This window comes from Miniopterus schreibersii (assembly GCF_964146895.1).
Source record: "Miniopterus schreibersii genome assembly, chromosome: 21".
NCBI lineage: Eukaryota > Metazoa > Chordata > Mammalia > Chiroptera > Miniopteridae > Miniopterus > Miniopterus schreibersii.
In genome coordinates this window covers 5520909-5538519 of record NC_138123.1, presented here as the reverse complement: position 1 = coordinate 5538519, position 17611 = coordinate 5520909, and the positions used below count along the sequence as shown (strand labels likewise).

At 40.5% G+C, this 17611-nt stretch overlaps 1 protein-coding gene across 2 annotated transcripts in view; it reads left to right on the top strand.

The window, feature by feature from the left end:
• Window positions 1-17611, top strand: part of RAB3GAP2 (RAB3 GTPase activating non-catalytic protein subunit 2) — a 44320-nt gene that overhangs the window by 8619 nt on the left and 18090 nt on the right. For both annotated transcript variants that reach the window (XM_081124091.1, XM_081124090.1), the window contains exons 2-19: window positions 2432-2502; window positions 3944-4064; window positions 4869-4950; window positions 5714-5761; window positions 5840-5915; window positions 6220-6321; window positions 7898-7997; window positions 8671-8769; window positions 9334-9482; window positions 10520-10599; window positions 10724-10813; window positions 11447-11586; window positions 12643-12859; window positions 13552-13695; window positions 13904-13986; window positions 14311-14375; window positions 16172-16262; window positions 17202-17329. In XM_081124091.1, coding sequence (XP_080980217.1) covers window positions 2432-2502; window positions 3944-4064; window positions 4869-4950; window positions 5714-5761; window positions 5840-5915; window positions 6220-6321; window positions 7898-7997; window positions 8671-8769; window positions 9334-9482; window positions 10520-10599; window positions 10724-10813; window positions 11447-11586; window positions 12643-12859; window positions 13552-13695; window positions 13904-13986; window positions 14311-14375; window positions 16172-16262; window positions 17202-17329 — 1886 coding nt within the window. The remainder of the gene's footprint in view (window positions 1-2431; window positions 2503-3943; window positions 4065-4868; window positions 4951-5713; window positions 5762-5839; window positions 5916-6219; window positions 6322-7897; window positions 7998-8670; window positions 8770-9333; window positions 9483-10519; window positions 10600-10723; window positions 10814-11446; window positions 11587-12642; window positions 12860-13551; window positions 13696-13903; window positions 13987-14310; window positions 14376-16171; window positions 16263-17201; window positions 17330-17611) is intronic.

Here is a 17611-nt window from a genome sequence, read left to right as displayed (position 1 = left end):
AAGACAGAAAAGATGCTGTGATTCTTTAATGAATGATGAATAAATGAATGAATGACTAGCTGACCTTCATGAACTGCTGTAAATTCTGCATGGTTTTCAGAGATTGTGGTAATTTGATAAGTACATTATTCTTACAGCAATTGAAAAATCGAATTGTGGATTTTAGTGCAATGAACTTTTCTAGTTAGGTTGCTTTCTCATACCAGAGCCAGTGAGTTTTCTAAAACTGTGTAAGTGGGGTGGCCTAGTTGCCATCAGCTCCACAATAAGGCAGTTGTTTTTGGCGTAGTGGAAAAATAAGCAGAATAAAGAGATTGCCTAACCAAATTTTGTTGCCTGAGAACAAATTGTAATTTTCCAAGTTACACACAAAAACAGGTCCAAGTCTCAGTATCAAGGAAATGTTTCTATTTTAGAATAATAAGCATTCTTACTTTTGACCTTAACTGTAAGCCCCACTGTTTCCTAATCATAATCGTCTTCGTAAGCCGTAGGAGGACTACGTATAGCAGGATGCTTGGAACTCAGGCTGCCTGAACCCACAGCCCGCTCCATCCCTTACTCTTCTGTGATCTTGGTCAAGCTGTGGACACTAAGTGATCTGTTTTTCACGTTGTAAAAGGGGGATGATAAAGGATCTTTGTGATGCTTAAGTGAACTAATGTCTGTAAAGCACTTAGGCATATAGACACGCTGCATTCACGTTAGTTATGTGATGACATAGATATGCTGCATATACGTTAATTATGTGATGACCCCTGTATGTGCAGTACATCCTTTTGCCCCTTTGCCTTTCTTTGCTCATGTTGACTGTTTTCTTAAGTATATTTGCAGAGTTGCTAGCCACTTTTTAAAGACTTGGTTTAAGACGACTCCTCGCTGTGTTTTTTCAGCTCTCTCGCGCCTCATCTGAGTCCCCATAGTAATCGATGACAGTGCTCACCATGTGTTATAATTACATATTTGTCCCCTAAACCAGCTACACCACAAATTCTGTAAGGAGCATGTTTGTATTTTTCTCTGTTCCTGCTGCACATGGTGCTTAGCAGAACATTTGTTAGTTGCTTAATGAACACATATTTGGAAACCTTCTGTAAGTTGTAGAGTGTTAATCAGATGATAGTCCTCAAGGACTTGATATATGCCTTGCAGTGTGCTTGGTGTATTAGAATGTAGTTATTTGGTATCTAAATACCATTTGTATCTAATGGATTTTAGCAACTTGTAAGGCCTAATAGATGGAAAAGATCTATTTCTTTCCTTCCTACTATAGGCATTCTAGATACCAAGTTCAGTCCCATTTTTAAAATTGATTCTTCCCCCCAGAATTTTAAAGCTGGTTGGTTTATGTGGAGAGTTTTATTTATATTTGGTAATATTTTAAGGGCTAAATCTTGGTGACTAACATTGCAAGCTTACATGTCGGGCACTTAGGACTTCACTGATTTAAATCCTGTAACAGCCCTGCTAGGTGGAGGTACTGCTGTTTTCCAGGCTTTTGTGGTGCAAGAACTAAAGCTTATAGATTTGGGGTAACTTGCTCTAGGTCACAGAGCTGGTAATGCTGGATCCAAGATGAGAACCTGGGTAATCTGATTCTGGGGCCTAAACTTATAAGTCATGCAGCTGCTTGCTCTTTTCACATTTTATTTTAACTTAATCTGTTTTTTAATTTGAGGTGATATAAAGCATCTAATATTTGATTCAGAGTAGATGATCAAAAAATAATTTTATTCCTTCGTTCTGATGGGATACCGTAAGAGAGAAATTAAAAAATGTTATATAAAAACAAGTAGCATCAATAATGTAAGGAATCATACTCTCGAAACCTATATGGGATTTTTAATTTCTTGTTACAGTGTTTGTTGAACATCTTATTTTAATCCACAAAAATGTTCTCACGTGTAAGAAATCACAGGATATCAGAAAAAAGGTGGAGAATAGATCTGTCTTATTTCAACATTTAGTTTTCTTTTTCATTGATACCTTGCCTTATCAAAAAACAACTCACTTTTTAAGACGTCTGTGTGAAATTTTAGGTGTTTTTGTCACTGAGTATATTTAATTTGTCTAATGTCTTAACAACTACTGTCATTTTGAGATTTTTTTTTAAAAGTCACATTTGCAGTTTGATTTAAATGTGATTAAACTTGCTGTCCAGTATCTTAAGATCCAGATAAGTTGCACAGTTTTACTAGGCCATAGATTCGGAAATTCAGGTCATATGTTTCCTGGTTATTATTAAATAAGCAATATCCTGATATAGTATAGTTTACCATTACTTTCTACCTCACCATCACTATTACATTTATATAATATATATCTATATAATGTTTTATATATATCAAGGGTTGGCTTTAGGTTTCGAGAAAATGTTTTAAAATATTTTAAGCTCTATATTTCATGTAAATACTTTTCTTTTTGAAAATAGGTAAATCAACGAACTGGGAAGATGATGGTTGGGGAACATGGGAGGAAACAGAGCATGCCCTGCAGGAACCTGTGAGTCTTTATAAATATATGGATGCTTTTCGATAGCAATGTTTTCCTTTTGAAATGAGGTTCACATATTTTAGTGTTAGGTTGACATTTTAAAATCTTTGTCAAGAACATTTTTGTGCTTACTTAACAATACTAATAACTATTTAAATAAAATTATACATTCTCCCCCTCACCCCTGCCCCAACAGGAGTTATGTTTATAGCTAATGGATGCATTTAATGTTCACTTGAGTAACTAGGTAGGTGGTAGTCTTTGTGGAAAGCCAAGGTAGTCTCTGGTGCTGCTGTTTTTGTGTTTTTGAATTTCATGCTTCTCTTGGGAAATTAGCTTGTCAAATGATGGTGTTATTTTAGGATCAGTACCTTCCAGGGAGCAGTATTGGTGACTGTGGGTCCCGTTACTATGGGGAAGTTTTCAGAAAATCTAACTGGTAGGCAGATGCCCTTATAGCACAAAACAAAATGATGAGGTCCCATCTTGTCTGCCGCCCAGTGTGTGTGGATACTCACCGAGCACCCTCCTTAGGTCTTTCTAGCCCACTTTCCAGCCTGAGCTTTTTTGACCAGTTGGAAGTCCAGCTTTGTTGTAAAACCCAACACTAGTTCATTGTGATCCAACCTGGCAAGGGATTTCCTCATCTCTGCTATTCCAGTGCTTGGATGGTGTTACTTGTACTTGGACTCGAGGCCCCCCTGAAACATTTGACATGGGACAGACCCACACTCTTGTATTATTTGTCTTTTATAAAACTACGTTTAGGAACACCTGTATAGAGTTGCTGCCATTTTTGTTGGGAAAAGGGGGAGAAGGTAGTAAATGTATTTATTTGTATGTGCAGAAGGTGTCTCTGGAAATATGCACCAGAACTGATTACATGGGTTGTCTCTAGACTGAGCTGGGCAACTGGAGTACAGGAGTCTGAGAGACTTTCCAAAGGAGACCTTTTTAGATGAATTTACCTATATAGTGAATACATTTTTCATTCAAAAACGTGAAAACCCTTTCAGGTCAAATAAGAAGAAAAAAGTGTCAAATGTAGCAAATAGTTCACAGATCCTATGGCCATAATCATCAGACAGCTCTTTCTTTGCTGTCTGGCTGCAGACCCCTAGCTGTCTCTCTGAAATAGGATTATTACATTTCCTAAAACGGAATCATTTTTGGAGTGATCCCTATGTGATACTCTTTTAATGTCTTGCTAGTTTATATTTGTTTACATTAAACATTTTTTGCATTAATATTCAAAGCTGTGGTTTGTTTATAGTGGGTGTTTTGCTGGTCATCTTCGATATGTTTTTATAAGGAATATTATTGAGACTTTATAAAAGAATTGGAAAGACTGCTTTCCCCTTTTCCTTCCCCTTGCCCTTCGAGGCCGACAAGCTGAGTTGAAGTGCTCTTGATGGTTTTGCATGTACACTCACTGTCATTTTACCCACAGGAAGAAGGAAATACTTCCAAAATGCAAAAAACTTCCTGGCTTCAGGATTGTGTTTTATCCCTGTCGCCAACCAACGATCTTATGGTTCTAGCTCAGGAGCAGAAAGCTGTATTTCTAGTGCGTGAGTACCCTTTTCCAGTGGCCTTCATTTTAATGTATAGAAGAGAAATGTGTTAGAGAGAAAGAAGTGTTATTTCTATTGTATGCATTGTATGGCAGCACTCGATAGTTTATGTATTGTATAAAACTTTTTATTTCCTTGTTTGTATTTCTCTTTTTTCCTTTTCTGTTTTTTTCCCTTGGCTGCAGATATTTTAACCATCTCTCTGTGGCGCTTTGGAGACAGTGCCAGGCATTGCCCAATCCTTGCAAGGGGCAGCCAGACCTAAAAGGGCCTCTGACCCCTTCTTAGTAATAAAGAGAGCAAGGAGATTTTCAACTATAACTTGAAAACTACAGTACTGCAGTTTCCTATTTGGGGCATAAGTTTTCAGCTCATGATGTTTGCTGAAGATTAAAATTAAGGTTTAAGTAAACAGAGGATATGAAAACCTCCCTGATCAAGATGAGATCGTATATAAAATGGCTATGGAATGTCTTATAAAGCAGATTTACCCTCCAGCAGCATAAATCTGACAGGAAGTTGCCTTGTCATCTGAAGATAAAATAGGTAGTGGGGGGATTCATAAGAATTAATAACTTTATTATATGGCTTTAACTGGAGGAAGGAGAGACTTAGGGTAGACTTTTATGTACACCTGACAAAAATTTTTGAACATTGTCTTATATTTATGACCCAGATCTATTACTACAGAGCTATTAAATTTTGTACTCATCGTTCTAAAGAGAAAGAGTGAAATTTATAAATTGCTGTCTTAGTATATTACAGTTAAAGTTATTTTATATGATAACTTAATTTTTTCAGCAAAATGGAAATACAGTGATAAAGGAAAGGAAGAAATGCAGTTTGCTGTTGGTTGGAGTGGCTCCTTGAATGTCGAAGAAGGGTAGGTACTGGTTAATCTTTTTTGTCTCTGTGTGTTAAATGTGTATTTGAAATTGTTTGGTAAGTAAATTTATTAAGAAGTTTCATCTTTTGGAAAGTATGTTCATTTCAACTTTGAGGTTGTAGAGCATGATTCAGTTAGCAGATTTTAATTTCATTCATGTGATTACTATTAAAAAAACTGTTTGGAGAAGGTTTAAAGAAGAATCTTACAACATCTTTTCTACATTTTGTCTTTTCCGCCACCTTTCATTAATAATTTTATTCAGCCAGAAAGTCAAGAAGTCAAGGGCAGCCCACCAGCTGAAGTGCAGTAAGTCCTAGGATGTGTGCTCTGCAGACCTGCAGTAGCATGGCTGCCAGGTCCTCCCCCCCTCTGCCCACCTTCTCACTGATGGAGGAGGGGGGAGGGTGGGGAAGGAAGGCAGCCTGGTGAGCCTTTGATGTTTCCTCAGTTCTATAGACGTAATCATAGTGCACAGTCAGGGTTTGCTGTCTTTATTTTCATGCTTTTCATGCCAATTCAGAGTGAAAATACTGTTTTTTTAACCTCAAGTGAATGCGTCATTACCTTTTGTGGGAGTGGATTTGATGATCCTACTGATGGCAGAGTTTCACTGTGATTTTACTGAGGCTCTGACTCAGATAGATCCACAGAACCCATCTTCCACTCACTGCCCTTCTGCATCACATTAGAGAGAACTGAAAGCAATTCATTCATTCATTAGATAAGCTCATGGTTTTGTTTTTGTCTTTGTTTTTAGGGAACATGTCACCAGTGCCCTGTGCATCCCCCTGGCAAGCCAGAAGAGGTAAGGAGAAATAAGAGGGGTTGGTTGGCTCTGCTCTGGTTTATGGGCTGTTCCTGTCATGAATTTCATCTGTGGCAGGAGTTCCACGGGCCGTCCCGACTGGACCTGCATCGTGCTGGGCTTCACGTCAGGTTCTGTACGCTTCTACACGGAGGTGAGCTGCTCGTCCAGTGGTCAGAAATGCCAGTGGACTGGGACGCCTGGCTGTGCAGCCCCACTGTACTCACTTGTGACTCATTCCCTGCTGATTGGGAGTGTGGAGCTGATGCTCTACGGGGGTGGAGGCTGGACAGGGGAGGGCAGTGGTAGAAAGTTCTGATAAAAGCTATACAGAAGAGCAGCTGTGTTCTTCTGAGAAGAGAGGACCTGGTGTCTGTGGGAAACTTGTTGGGGAAATGGTACCTGCCCAGGTATGTTGGTGAGAAACCAAGCTGGGCTCTCTCTGTGCTTCTTCCTAGAATGGTGTCCTCTTGCTCGCGCAGCTTCTGAATGAGGACCCGGTGCTGCAGCTTAAATGCAGGACCTACGAGATCCCTCGACATCCTGGCGTGACTGAGCAGGTTGTGAGAGTTTGTGTTTAGAGAACCAGTGCCTTTACTTAGAAGTCGTGTCTTTCCTCTTTATTGGGTGGAGACTTAAAGCTACCTTTATCTGATGACATAGCTGTACTGTCACATTCTAGAGATGCAACTGATTTACAGCTGAGCAAAGAGAATACCAGTCGTGCTTTTACTCATTTAATGAAGTATTGCATGCTTCGTTCTACAAAAAAGTAAAACACTTCAGTCAGAAGCCAAAAAAGGTTTTCTTATTTTTAGAATTTAATAATGACTTAAAAATGTGATCTTATATAACTTTATAGATTTTTTGTTTGCATGTGTGTGTGCTTTCCTTCTTTGTAGTGCTCTGCTTCCAAAAGATTTCAAGTTAACAGGAATATATATTGTGTGCCTGAGGGGACTTCACTTGTATGATAGATGGACTAGAGCTGTAGGGACTGGAGCTATAGAAGAAACTTAATATTAGAGACTGGACTAATACCCAGTAATACCTATGAAAGAGTTAATTAGTAATGTAAAGTAATACCTGGTTAATTGCTGATTTATGAGGACAGAATAAATTCTGTACAAGTTTGGAGAAGGGGAGCTCCATTAGAAGCAGGAAAATTAAAGAAAATTTTATTGAGGAGGTGAATTGAATTAGGCCTTGAATAAGGGTATAGAACTTACAGTTAATGGGAAAAATAACTGCCTTTGAGCTGAGACCTGAATGATCAGAAACGAGGCAGGTGAAGATCTGGGAGCTGAAGGTCCAGGCGCACTCAAAGCCCCGAGATGATGATGATCTTCCTGTTGTATGGGGCAAAGGGAGAGAGGCGAGATGATGGGAGACTTGTGCCGGATCTCACAGGCATGGTTCCAGGGTTCAGGTTGAATTCTAAATGCAGAGGAAGCCCTGGAGAGTGAATCAGGAGGGTGGTTTGATCTGCTGTGTCTCACAGAGGTCACGCTGTGTGGAGCATAGACTGTGGAGAGCAAGAGTAGACGCAGGCAGCCAGACTCCATGTCCATCAGCAAGAACTGGCTAACAAGTTTAGTGCATCTAATGCAGCGCTGTGTAACCACGATGAAAAATTGTTCACCTAGCAATATGGAAAATAATTCACATATTATTGAATAATTAAACATGTTATGGAATAGTCGGTGTGGTCTGTTATCACACAAAAGTCTGTGCTTACATGTGAGGATGTGTATTGAGACCTGCTAGGGATTTCAGGTGACTCCCCTTTTTTTCCTTCCTACTTTTATATATTGTTTGTATCTGCACAATGACTATTTTATTTTTATGAAACTTGTGCCTTTTTTTGTTGTTCGTCTTGCCTTCTATCCTGAAAGCATTGACCAGGTACAATAGTTCATATTTGAGGAGAATCTTAAGTCCTTGGCCAGAGGTATTCTGGAATCAGTTTTCCGTTTATTTTTACTTTGCTCTGCCTGTGTTGTTTTGTGTGTGGGTGGTTGACAGTCGTTCAGTCATTGTGTTTTTTATTTTACATTAATCATGACATTCAACTCAGATGGCAAAAGGGATACCCTTATTTGGCAATGATGATTTATTATTTTCTTTCTTTGGCAGAATGAAGAGTTGAGTATCTTATATCCAGCTGCCATTGTGACTATTGATGGATTTAGCCTTTTTCAGTCTCTTCGTGCTTGTCGAAATCAGGTAGCAAAAGGTAATTTTTTGGGCAAGAAATAGCTAACTTGTGATGATGTTTGTCTAATTTCATTTAACCTTCTTAGAGAATTCAGTACGTCTCCTAAATTAGAAAGGCCTTCCAAGCTAGATTTAGCTTTTCCTTTCATGACTCAAGCACCACGTGGAAGTACCAAGGTTAATGGTTGGAATTTCATTCATTTCCTCAGGCAGCGCTATCTCTGTTAACATGTCTCCATCCAGCCTGGCTCAGTTACTTGCCTCTGAGACCTCGCTGCGTGTGCTCCCAGCATAGCCCCAGGGTTTGAGTTTGTCCCTGAGTTAGGCAGTTGTTCTTGTCCCCGGGATTTTAGCCACAGTCTTTCTCAAGGGGAGACATGGCTTACTGGGCCCCTATGGAATTGACCTTGATTATTAGAAATAGTCTAGAATTTTTAACTGTCATCTCTAATTACTGAGTGTTCCAAAGTCTCAGCGACAGCCAGTGTGCCCTTTTGACATCTGCATTGAATAGGCATTGTCCTGGCATGAATAAATTTTCCTTTATGCCTGGTTTACATTCCTTTGTCTCATTACTATATGCTGGAATTTTAGGATAATAAGTAAATACATTTTTTGTGATTTTAAAAAAATAAAACGTCATTGTATCCATTGTAGTGAAGCTTGGTTTGTCTAATTATTTTTTTTGGCAGCTGCAGCATCAGGCAATGAGAACATACAACCACCACCCTTAGCTTATAAGAAATGGGGTCTCCAAGATGTTGACACTATTGTCGATCATGCTAGCATTGGTAAGCATCACAAGTTCAATTCTTTTGGAATTAATTTTTATACCTTTTGATGGAAGTATCTCATTGATTCAAAATGTAGATTTATTCTTATGTGAAAATAAAATGCATTGCTTTTAGTGAGACTCATGGAAGTCAGTTCAGACTTGCGGATTATCATAGGATTATGTCTTTAACAGTTCTAATAACTATGCCCTCAGCGGCGGTACTGTACAGTATTGTCACTATTTGACTTAATTTTTCTGCAGACGAGTTTAATCCATATAATGACCCCATGGATTAGTCTTTGAAAAATGTAACCTTTAAACCAGCAGAATATAGACAAAAGCAGATTTCACCTTGAAATCAGTATTTGAAGGCTCACTGTACTAGGCATCGGGAAAGCAGAGACGAGAAGACATGTTCCTGATGTCGGGAAGCATGAATGTAGTTAGAAGAAACTGTGGAATAGTTACAGGACCACAGCCTAGTGATTGTTGGGGTAGACACTGGGCCTGCCTCAGTGGGAGCTGAGAGAAGCCTGGTATTTCAGTCCATTCAAATCCTGCATTGTTGCTTTATTGTCAGGTATCATGACGCTATCCCCTTTCGATCAAATGAAGACTGCCTCCAACATTGGTGGGTTTAACGCGGCCATTAAGAACAGCCCCCCTGCCATGTCTCAGTATATCACTGTGGGGTCCAATCCATTCACTGGCTTCTTCTATGCTTTAGAGGTAAGGTTCCTTCTGACTGTGAGGAAGGCCACAGATTGATTTTTCAACTTGTTTATGAAATAGGTGTGGTGCCTTAGCCTTAGAAAGATTAAGCACTTTACATTTCTAAGTTCAGTTTAAGTTCAAGTGAATCTCAGCTCCCTTTCTTCTTAATTCTTTTAATTAACCAAAGGTGCTAAAGTCGGCATAAAACAAATGTACTGCCCGGCTGGGCGTGGTTCAGCAGTTGAGTGTCGACCTAGGATCCAGGTGATCAGGGTTCGATTCCCGGTCAGGGCACGTGCCCGGGTTGCGGGCTCTGTCCCCAGCTGGGGGCGTGCAGGAGGCAGCTGATCAATGACTCTCTTATCATTGATGTTTCTCTCTCTCTCCTTTTCCTTTCCTCTCTGAAATCAATAAAGATATATTAAAAAAAACACACACACACAAAAAATGTTTGTTTCTGGTGACCCGAGTTCGTGGACACTGAGTTGCCTTTGGATGTGGGTGTGGTGGTCAGAAGCTCAGGGCTGTGGATCAGCCCCCAGGGGTTTGCATCAGTGAGGAACTGTCCAGACAGAGCAGGCTGCCAGTTGTCGTTAGTGATGAAAGTTGCTTATTAAAATGGGGGAAAGTGAGATTTGGTAGCTCTTCTCACTTGGAAAGCAGCCTTCTCAGAATTGCCCAAACTACGTTATTAAAAATAGATATTTTTTAGAAAGAGGGAAAAGAGCCAGTTGTGTACAGATGGGAAATCCACAGCCCTGCTACAGTAATTCCATCTTCATGTCTTAGTTTAAAAGTTTCCATTAAATTACAACTCAAAGAGGGAAATCCTAAAGATAAAATAGCCTGCCAGTGGTTTTGACATTTACACTATACAGTTAAAATTTTTGATGATAGTGCTACCTCCTGCAATAAAGTTTTTACTGTACCCTCTGAAAGAAGGGCTAGTCCAGGCTTTCCAGCCTTTTCAAACTGTGTGACGTAGGCCTCATTTAGAAGGTGCATCCTTTGTCAGCTGTTAAGTTTTCTCCTCCACATGTTCTGTTTTCCAGGGAAGCAGTCAGCCATTGTTATCTCATGTTGCCCTAGCAGTTGCCAGTAAACTCACTTCTGCTCTGTTTAATGCCGCCAGGTAATCACACGATGAAATTAAAATGTACCTAATTTGTGTCTAACTGGGTTTTGCTTCTGACTTGCTAGTCTGCACTTGGATGCTCTGGAAGCCCTGGTTTTATTCCCATGCGCTCTCTTTTCAGCGGTTGGCTTGGTTGGAAGAGTAAGCATGAGGATGAAGCTTCCCCGAAGCAAAAGCCAAAGATGGAACCTGCCACCCCGCTAGCTGTGAGGCAAGTCTGCTGTTATCCTCTCAACTTGTGTTTTTAGAAATGTCCTGTGAGATTTGTGGTCTCTTGGTGAGCTCAGCTGATCCAATAATCCCACGAGTCTTTGGAGCCTCTAAAGTCACTAGTATGGGATGATTTTTCCAGTAGAATGTGAATTCCATGAGGACAGTGGTTCTTGCCTGTTTCATTCACTGCTGTCTCCCTTTCACATTGCAGGGGCTCAGTATGTATTTGTGAATGTGTGTGTGTGTGTTTTTTTTTTTTACAGACCCTTATACACTTAGCTTAAGTTGCAGGAACATTAATTTTGTGATAGCTGATGAATTTCTTTTTAAAAATAGTTTAGTTTGTCAGTAAGTTGTAAAAACTTAAACAATACTTAGGTATTTCTTTAAAAAAACTAACAAAACCCAGGCGTCCTGTGCTGTCAGGCTCTTCAGGATGCTGACCTTGACTCCTCGCTTACTTCATCGGTGCAAAGGACATTGAGTGCATTTGGCAGGTTTTGGGGGGAGAGGCTTGCATTCCTTTATATAAAAAGAGATTCAGCCTATTTTATTTATGCATTTCATTATAGTGGCATATAGTTCTAGACTGGAATGTGATGCAGGCTTTTTGTTTTCTTTTAAACATCAGATTTGGGCTTCCAGATTCCAGACGCCACGGTGAGAGCATCTGTCTGTCTCCCTGTAACACACTGGCGGCAGTAACGGATGATTTCGGCAGAGTTGTTTTATTGGATGTAGCCAGAGGAATCGCAATACGCATGTGGAAAGGTACTTACAAAAATCCAGAAAAAATTAATTTGCTTTTTACCCCCAATATTTGAGCAACATTGCCATCCTGTAGCTTCTGCTTGAGACGCTGTTTAGCCCTTTATCTTTATGTTTTTTTTTACCTGAACCTGGGTCAGCAACACTTGATCCAGTAATCCAGTTGCTATGTCTTTAAGTTGGATGAACTCATAGGCACTTCTAACCTCTTTTTTATGTACTTCTCAATTCTCACTGTCGTTGTCAATTCCTGAACTCAGTTTTTTGCCCCTGCTATGCTCATTCCACTTCATAAGGCCATGCATGAGTTAGATGTCCTTCCCAAATCCAGAATGCTAAGCCTTTCCGACTTAAGATAGCACAATCTAACAAAATCCATCTTGGCTGACTTGATTTTTATATCTATATGCTTGGATCACTTCACTTAGTTTCTTGGTCACTATGTCAGTTGGAAGTCACATTTAGCTGCTGATAACAGACCCAAGTCCAGGATTGATATAAAGTCACCACAGTATCCTCAGGAACCCAGTCTCCTTCCATGTAGCTTTCCCACTCAAGGTTATCTCATGGTGCAAAAGGCTGCTGGAGCTCCAGCCTTCTTATCTGCATCCCATGAAGGAAGGGGAAGGAGTGTGTCTACTTTGAAGATATTTCCTGAGGTCCCTCCGGCCTTTTTCTTTAGAACATTATCCTGGAGCTAGTCACCTGGTCTTACCTAACTGTAAAGGAGACTTGAAAATATGAAGGCACATTGTCAACCTGAAGAAAATAAAATGTCTTTGACTAAAGAAGAAGTGGAGAGTGCATCGTTGGGAGTCATCTGGAGTAGTAACATGAGCACAGATTGGACACCACAGTTATGGGGCAGTCTGGTCTGTACTTAACAATGTGAGGAATAACAGATTTGGGGACATGAAACTATTCTGGACCAGATTGAGGCCACGCTCACCTTCTCGTCAAAGAATTCCTGCAGTGCTCACCTGCCATAGTGCTTCAGAAAGGCTACTATTAAACTTAGATTAATTAACCAATTAGCATCCCTTCTCTTCTGCCTCTCAGGGTATCGGGACGCCCAGATTGGTTGGATCCAAGTTGTTGAGGACCTCCACGAAAGAGTCCCGGAGAAGGGGGACTCCTCCCCCTTTGGAAATACTCAGGGTCCCAGTCGAGTAGCTCAGTTCCTGGTGATCTACGCCCCGAGGAGGGGGATCTTGGAGGTGTGGAGCACACAGCAGGGACCCAGAGTGGGCGCTTTCAACGTGGGGAAGCACTGCAGGTGAGCTGCAAACTGCACCTTCCTGGTGACAGATGAGAGCCATTCATGTAAAGCCTTTATTAAATCTGCTTATTTGCTTACAAGTTGTGTGAGGCACAATATGTTCTCTATTGTGGTTTTTCCTGCAAATGTCTAATAACAAAGAAATCTTCTTGAAAAGACCATGATGTGCTACTGAATGAGTTAGCTTTAATGCTGCCATATTTTAAAATGTTTTTGTTGATTTTAGAGAGAAAAGAAGGGAAAGGGATAGAGATAGAAACATCAGCCTCCTGCTTGCCCCTTGCTGGGGACTGAGCGCACAACCTGGATGTGTGCCCTGAGAGTCAAACCGGTGACTCTTGGTTCATGGGCAGTGCTCAACCACTAAGCCACACCGGCCAGGCTGGTCTCATCCCTTACTCACACTGGAGACTCCAAAGGGAAGATGCCTTCAGATGTCAGATGCAGTGAATGATTTGTTTGCTTTGCAACACAGGCCTGTGCTCATTTCATTTCCTAGCACATTTTAATGAGGCAGGACTCTGCCAGTTGAGTCCTGCTTCACTTCCATTTTGGTACTTAACTTGCCTGTCGCTGCTCCTGAATTGCTGGTAATGTTGGGGCCCCAGGTTGTAGTAGAAGCCCCTGTGACATTTCTCCTTTCTCTGATGTCCTCACCATATTGATGTGTGATTTCTGTATGTATACAGGCTCCTGTACCCTGGCTACAAAATAATGGGCCTGAACAATGTCACCAGTCAGAGTTGGCAGCCACAGACTTACCAGATCTGCCTCGTGGACCCCGTGTCCGCAAGTGTAAAAACAGTGACTGTTCCTTTTCACTTGGCGCTGAGGTGAGGCTTCTCCAGTGTCTGCTCGCCATTGCCCCTCTGCCTGCTTGTCCCAGTTCGGCATCTTGCTGTTTGTTTTGCTTTGTTTCGTAGTTATTGTTTTCTTGTGTTTGTTTTTTCTTATTAGACTGCTACCTTTACAGTTGGAGTGTCAGAATTAGGAGGAAACCATGTCCTGTTCTGTAAGAACTTGTTGTGTTTATTGTTTTAGTGACAAGAAGAGCGAACGGGCCAAGGACATGCACTTAGTGAAGAAATTGTCAGTCCTGCTGAAAGCAAAGTCGCCCAGTCGTGGTGGGTGTCCTCTAATAACAGTGATAAGCAAGCTCTGTCATTCTGTAAATTAATAGTACACTCTAAGTGGAGCCGCCACAGAGCTCCGTTGCGTTTATGAGCTGTGGCAGCTCCTTTCAGAATAAGTCGAGGCACAGGCAGTCACCTGCACTTATTAGTGGAGTCGCTCAGTCAGGATGTATGAAGATTTGTAGCAGTTAACATGAGAGACCCTGGAAATCCTGTAAACTGACTGGAAGTACAGATCCATGCATCTTTCTTTCAGAATAAAGTTTACCTGCAATAAAACTGGCAATCTTACTTAGCTTAATTTTCTCTTTCTAGATTCGGTTGAAACAGAAATAAAGGAAATAATTCTCGATATCAAGTACCCTGCAACCAAAAAGCAGGTGAGTGTACGTGTGAAGCTTTCCACTGAGTGGCTGTTATAATGCCCTTCGAAGAAAATCTTCGTTTTCTTTCCCCTCCAGACACGACAGGCTAGCCTTCCTTTCGTGTTTTTATTCATGTTCTTCCTTTTCGATGTTTCCATGCAGAAGTTTTTGCTTTCCTTTCTTTTTTTAAAAAGTCAGCAATACCATCACACAAGCAAGAGAACGTGTTCTGTACACACACATGTCCATACATAACATCTGTTCAGATTAAAGAATAGTACATAACCCACGTGATGACCTCCAGGAGCTCTGAGGAGCCCCACGTCCCCCCTCCCATTTCTAATGTCCCCGTGTTCAGAATTTTGCTTCTGTGTTGCTTTTCTTTAGAGTTACATAATTTTTATATGGCCTCTTTAAAGCATATGGATGCATTTTCTGCCTTTTCGACTGTATATAAATGGAGTCATGCCCCGTGTCTTCTGTGATATCCCTTCTTCCCCTGAAGGGACACCCATGTTGACACACGGGCTGCAGCGATGTGCAGATAATGCCCTGTGATTCTACTCTGACTGCAGTATAGCTCCCTTCCCGTTGTCTCCAGTTTCTTGATTTTATGAACCGTGATCTGTGAGTATCCTGTGTGTGCCCCTTAGCAGGACTTTCTCCGGAGCATCGGAGGTGTTGCCGCTCGGCATATGTTGTCAGCTTGGCTCAGATAAACACTTATAAAAATTCTCCAAAGAAAAAAGTTTTTCTTGCATCTGGACCTAAGAGGGGAATTGCTAGGCTCTGAGCCTCTTCAGCTGCCCTGGTTAATGATAAATTGCTTCTGGAAATCTCATCCTGACTCATGTTCGCACTCGTATTGTGTAAGGGGCGCTGTTGCTCCCCAGCTTCAAATCCAAGGTTACACTGTGGGGTGAGGTGGGAAGTATATATAGGGTGTCTCCAAAACATGTAAACACATCTTTAACAGCTGATAACTCACTTAATTTTCACTCCTTTTCAGGTAACTGATTTGAAATAATGGGTGAAGCCAGACTAAGTTTTGAACAAAGAAAATGTATCCTAAAGTGCCACTAGACTTTTTTATGGCGATACATAAAAAATAAAATTTATGGTACAAAACTGACAACAGTTGACGAATTGAGGGCACACAAATACCCAATGAAATGGTTCTTGACGTTTGCGATTCCATTGCTTGGCGTTATCAGCAGGGCCTGGATCAGAACGGTCATCAGTTTGAAAACAGGCGTTGACAGGAAAAATATTAATTTCTCTAGATTCTTTGAAATTTTGAAAGTGAAGTGTATGTTAATAAATACTGACTTTCTGATCATTCAAGTGTGTATGCATTTTTGGGGGACACCCATATATCTAGATTGGCCTAAAGATTCGGTCAGCTGCACCCAGATGTGATGATTAAGATGTCAGCTTTTGCTATTGACACAACAATAACAGACTCTATTTCTTATTTATACTTACATGGTATAGACACATTCAGACTCATCTTATTAGTGAGTAGCTTTCTCTGTTTCTCTTTTGTCCTGGCTATTCTGTTAAATAGCAGTCACTTTTGACTGTTTCATTCTCATCTGGACTTTGGGTCATTATACCGTATTTGGCATGATATGAAATCGATTTCATATTACTTACGATGCAACTTTAACTCACAGGTACGGACACTAATGCATCTTAAAAATGCAGCTTCCTTTTGAACTTTGGGGGCATGAAAGTGGAGGCATCAATGTCAGATTTAAACAAAACCATTGCCTTCTGATGACTGGAATTGCTCAATGTCTTCCTTCTAGGCTTTGGAGAGCATTTTGGCAAATGAACATTTACCATTTTCCTGCCTTAGAAATGTCACTCAGACTCTCATGGACACTTTGAAAAATCAAGGTAATAGGTTTGTACTAATTGTGGTTATGGTCTCACTTCATTTTATAACTCTGCCTGTAGAAAGCTACTCACAGCTCATACCACCCTCTTACGTTAACGTGGAAATAATCTGTATAAGATAAATTTATTTCACACCTTTATGATTTGGGGACTTTCTTATTCCCTTTTCATTGTATGAGTTGCTCTTCACCTGAGCTTTATTAACCTTGGGGAAAAACCTGATTGATAGAGAATTAAGTGGAATTCTACTTTTGGTCTCTGTGGCAATGCTTCTTGAGGACACACCTGGCACAGTCCACAGTTCCTGGTTGAATTGTAATGTCTTTGACCAGCACGAGAGCAAGAAGAGCCAGGCATCTTTAATTTTGTCTGTCTTCAGGGTGTGAGCCGAATAGGCAGCCTGAGTTATGCGCTGAGACAGAACATTTTCAAAGCTGTCTCCAGATCATTTATTTAAATTTCAGTATTAGACCAAGATTCTTCTTTCTTTTTTCTTTTGTTGCTTTTTCTTTTTTTCACCCTTACTGTTAGAGCACCTTATTTTGTTAAAAAATTTATTTTGCCACGATCAAAAGATTATCTTTGTCTTATTAATCTTCTGTAGCTTAAGCATCCCAGTGTTTAATAAAATAGAACAGGGAATTGTGTAATATTAAGAGATTTAATGAAGAAAAGCCTTTTATGGGTCTGTTCAGTATGTTCGTTTTTTTGGGTTTTTTAAAAAATACATCTTTATTGACTTCAGAGAGAGGAAAGGAGAGGGAGAGAGAGAGATAGAAACATCAATGATGAGAGAGTCATTAATTGGCTGCCCTCCTGCACGCCCCTGACCGGGAATCAAACCCCGATCTCCTGGATCCTAGGTCGACGCTCAACCGTTGAACCACGCCCGGCCGGGCCAGTATGTCTCTTTAATGTATTTTCCCCTCTGCCTCTTAGAGGTTGAGTCTGTTGATGAAGTGTTGCTGCAGTTCTGTGCCAGTAAACTAAAGCTGCTCCATCTTTACGAGGCCGTCAGTCAGTTAAATTCCCTTGGCTTTCATTCAGATGCATCATTCTCGGATAATGTAAGTAATCCCACTACCCATTATACAAAATAATCTCTGATTCTTTTCAATTTTTCAGATTGGCAGTTGTCAGATTGTTCTTTTTCTTTTCTATTTTTAAAGCACTTTTTAAGAATTAAAACTATATTTCCTATAGACTTGTTTAGATCCTTTACAAAGCATGCAGCCAGCTTCTGGGCTGGGTGGCTCATTTTGTGCATACAGAACTGAAATTCAGGTCATAAGCTCATATATAAACTCAGTGTAGCTCTGAACTACGGGCAGTTTACTGCTTGTTTGTAA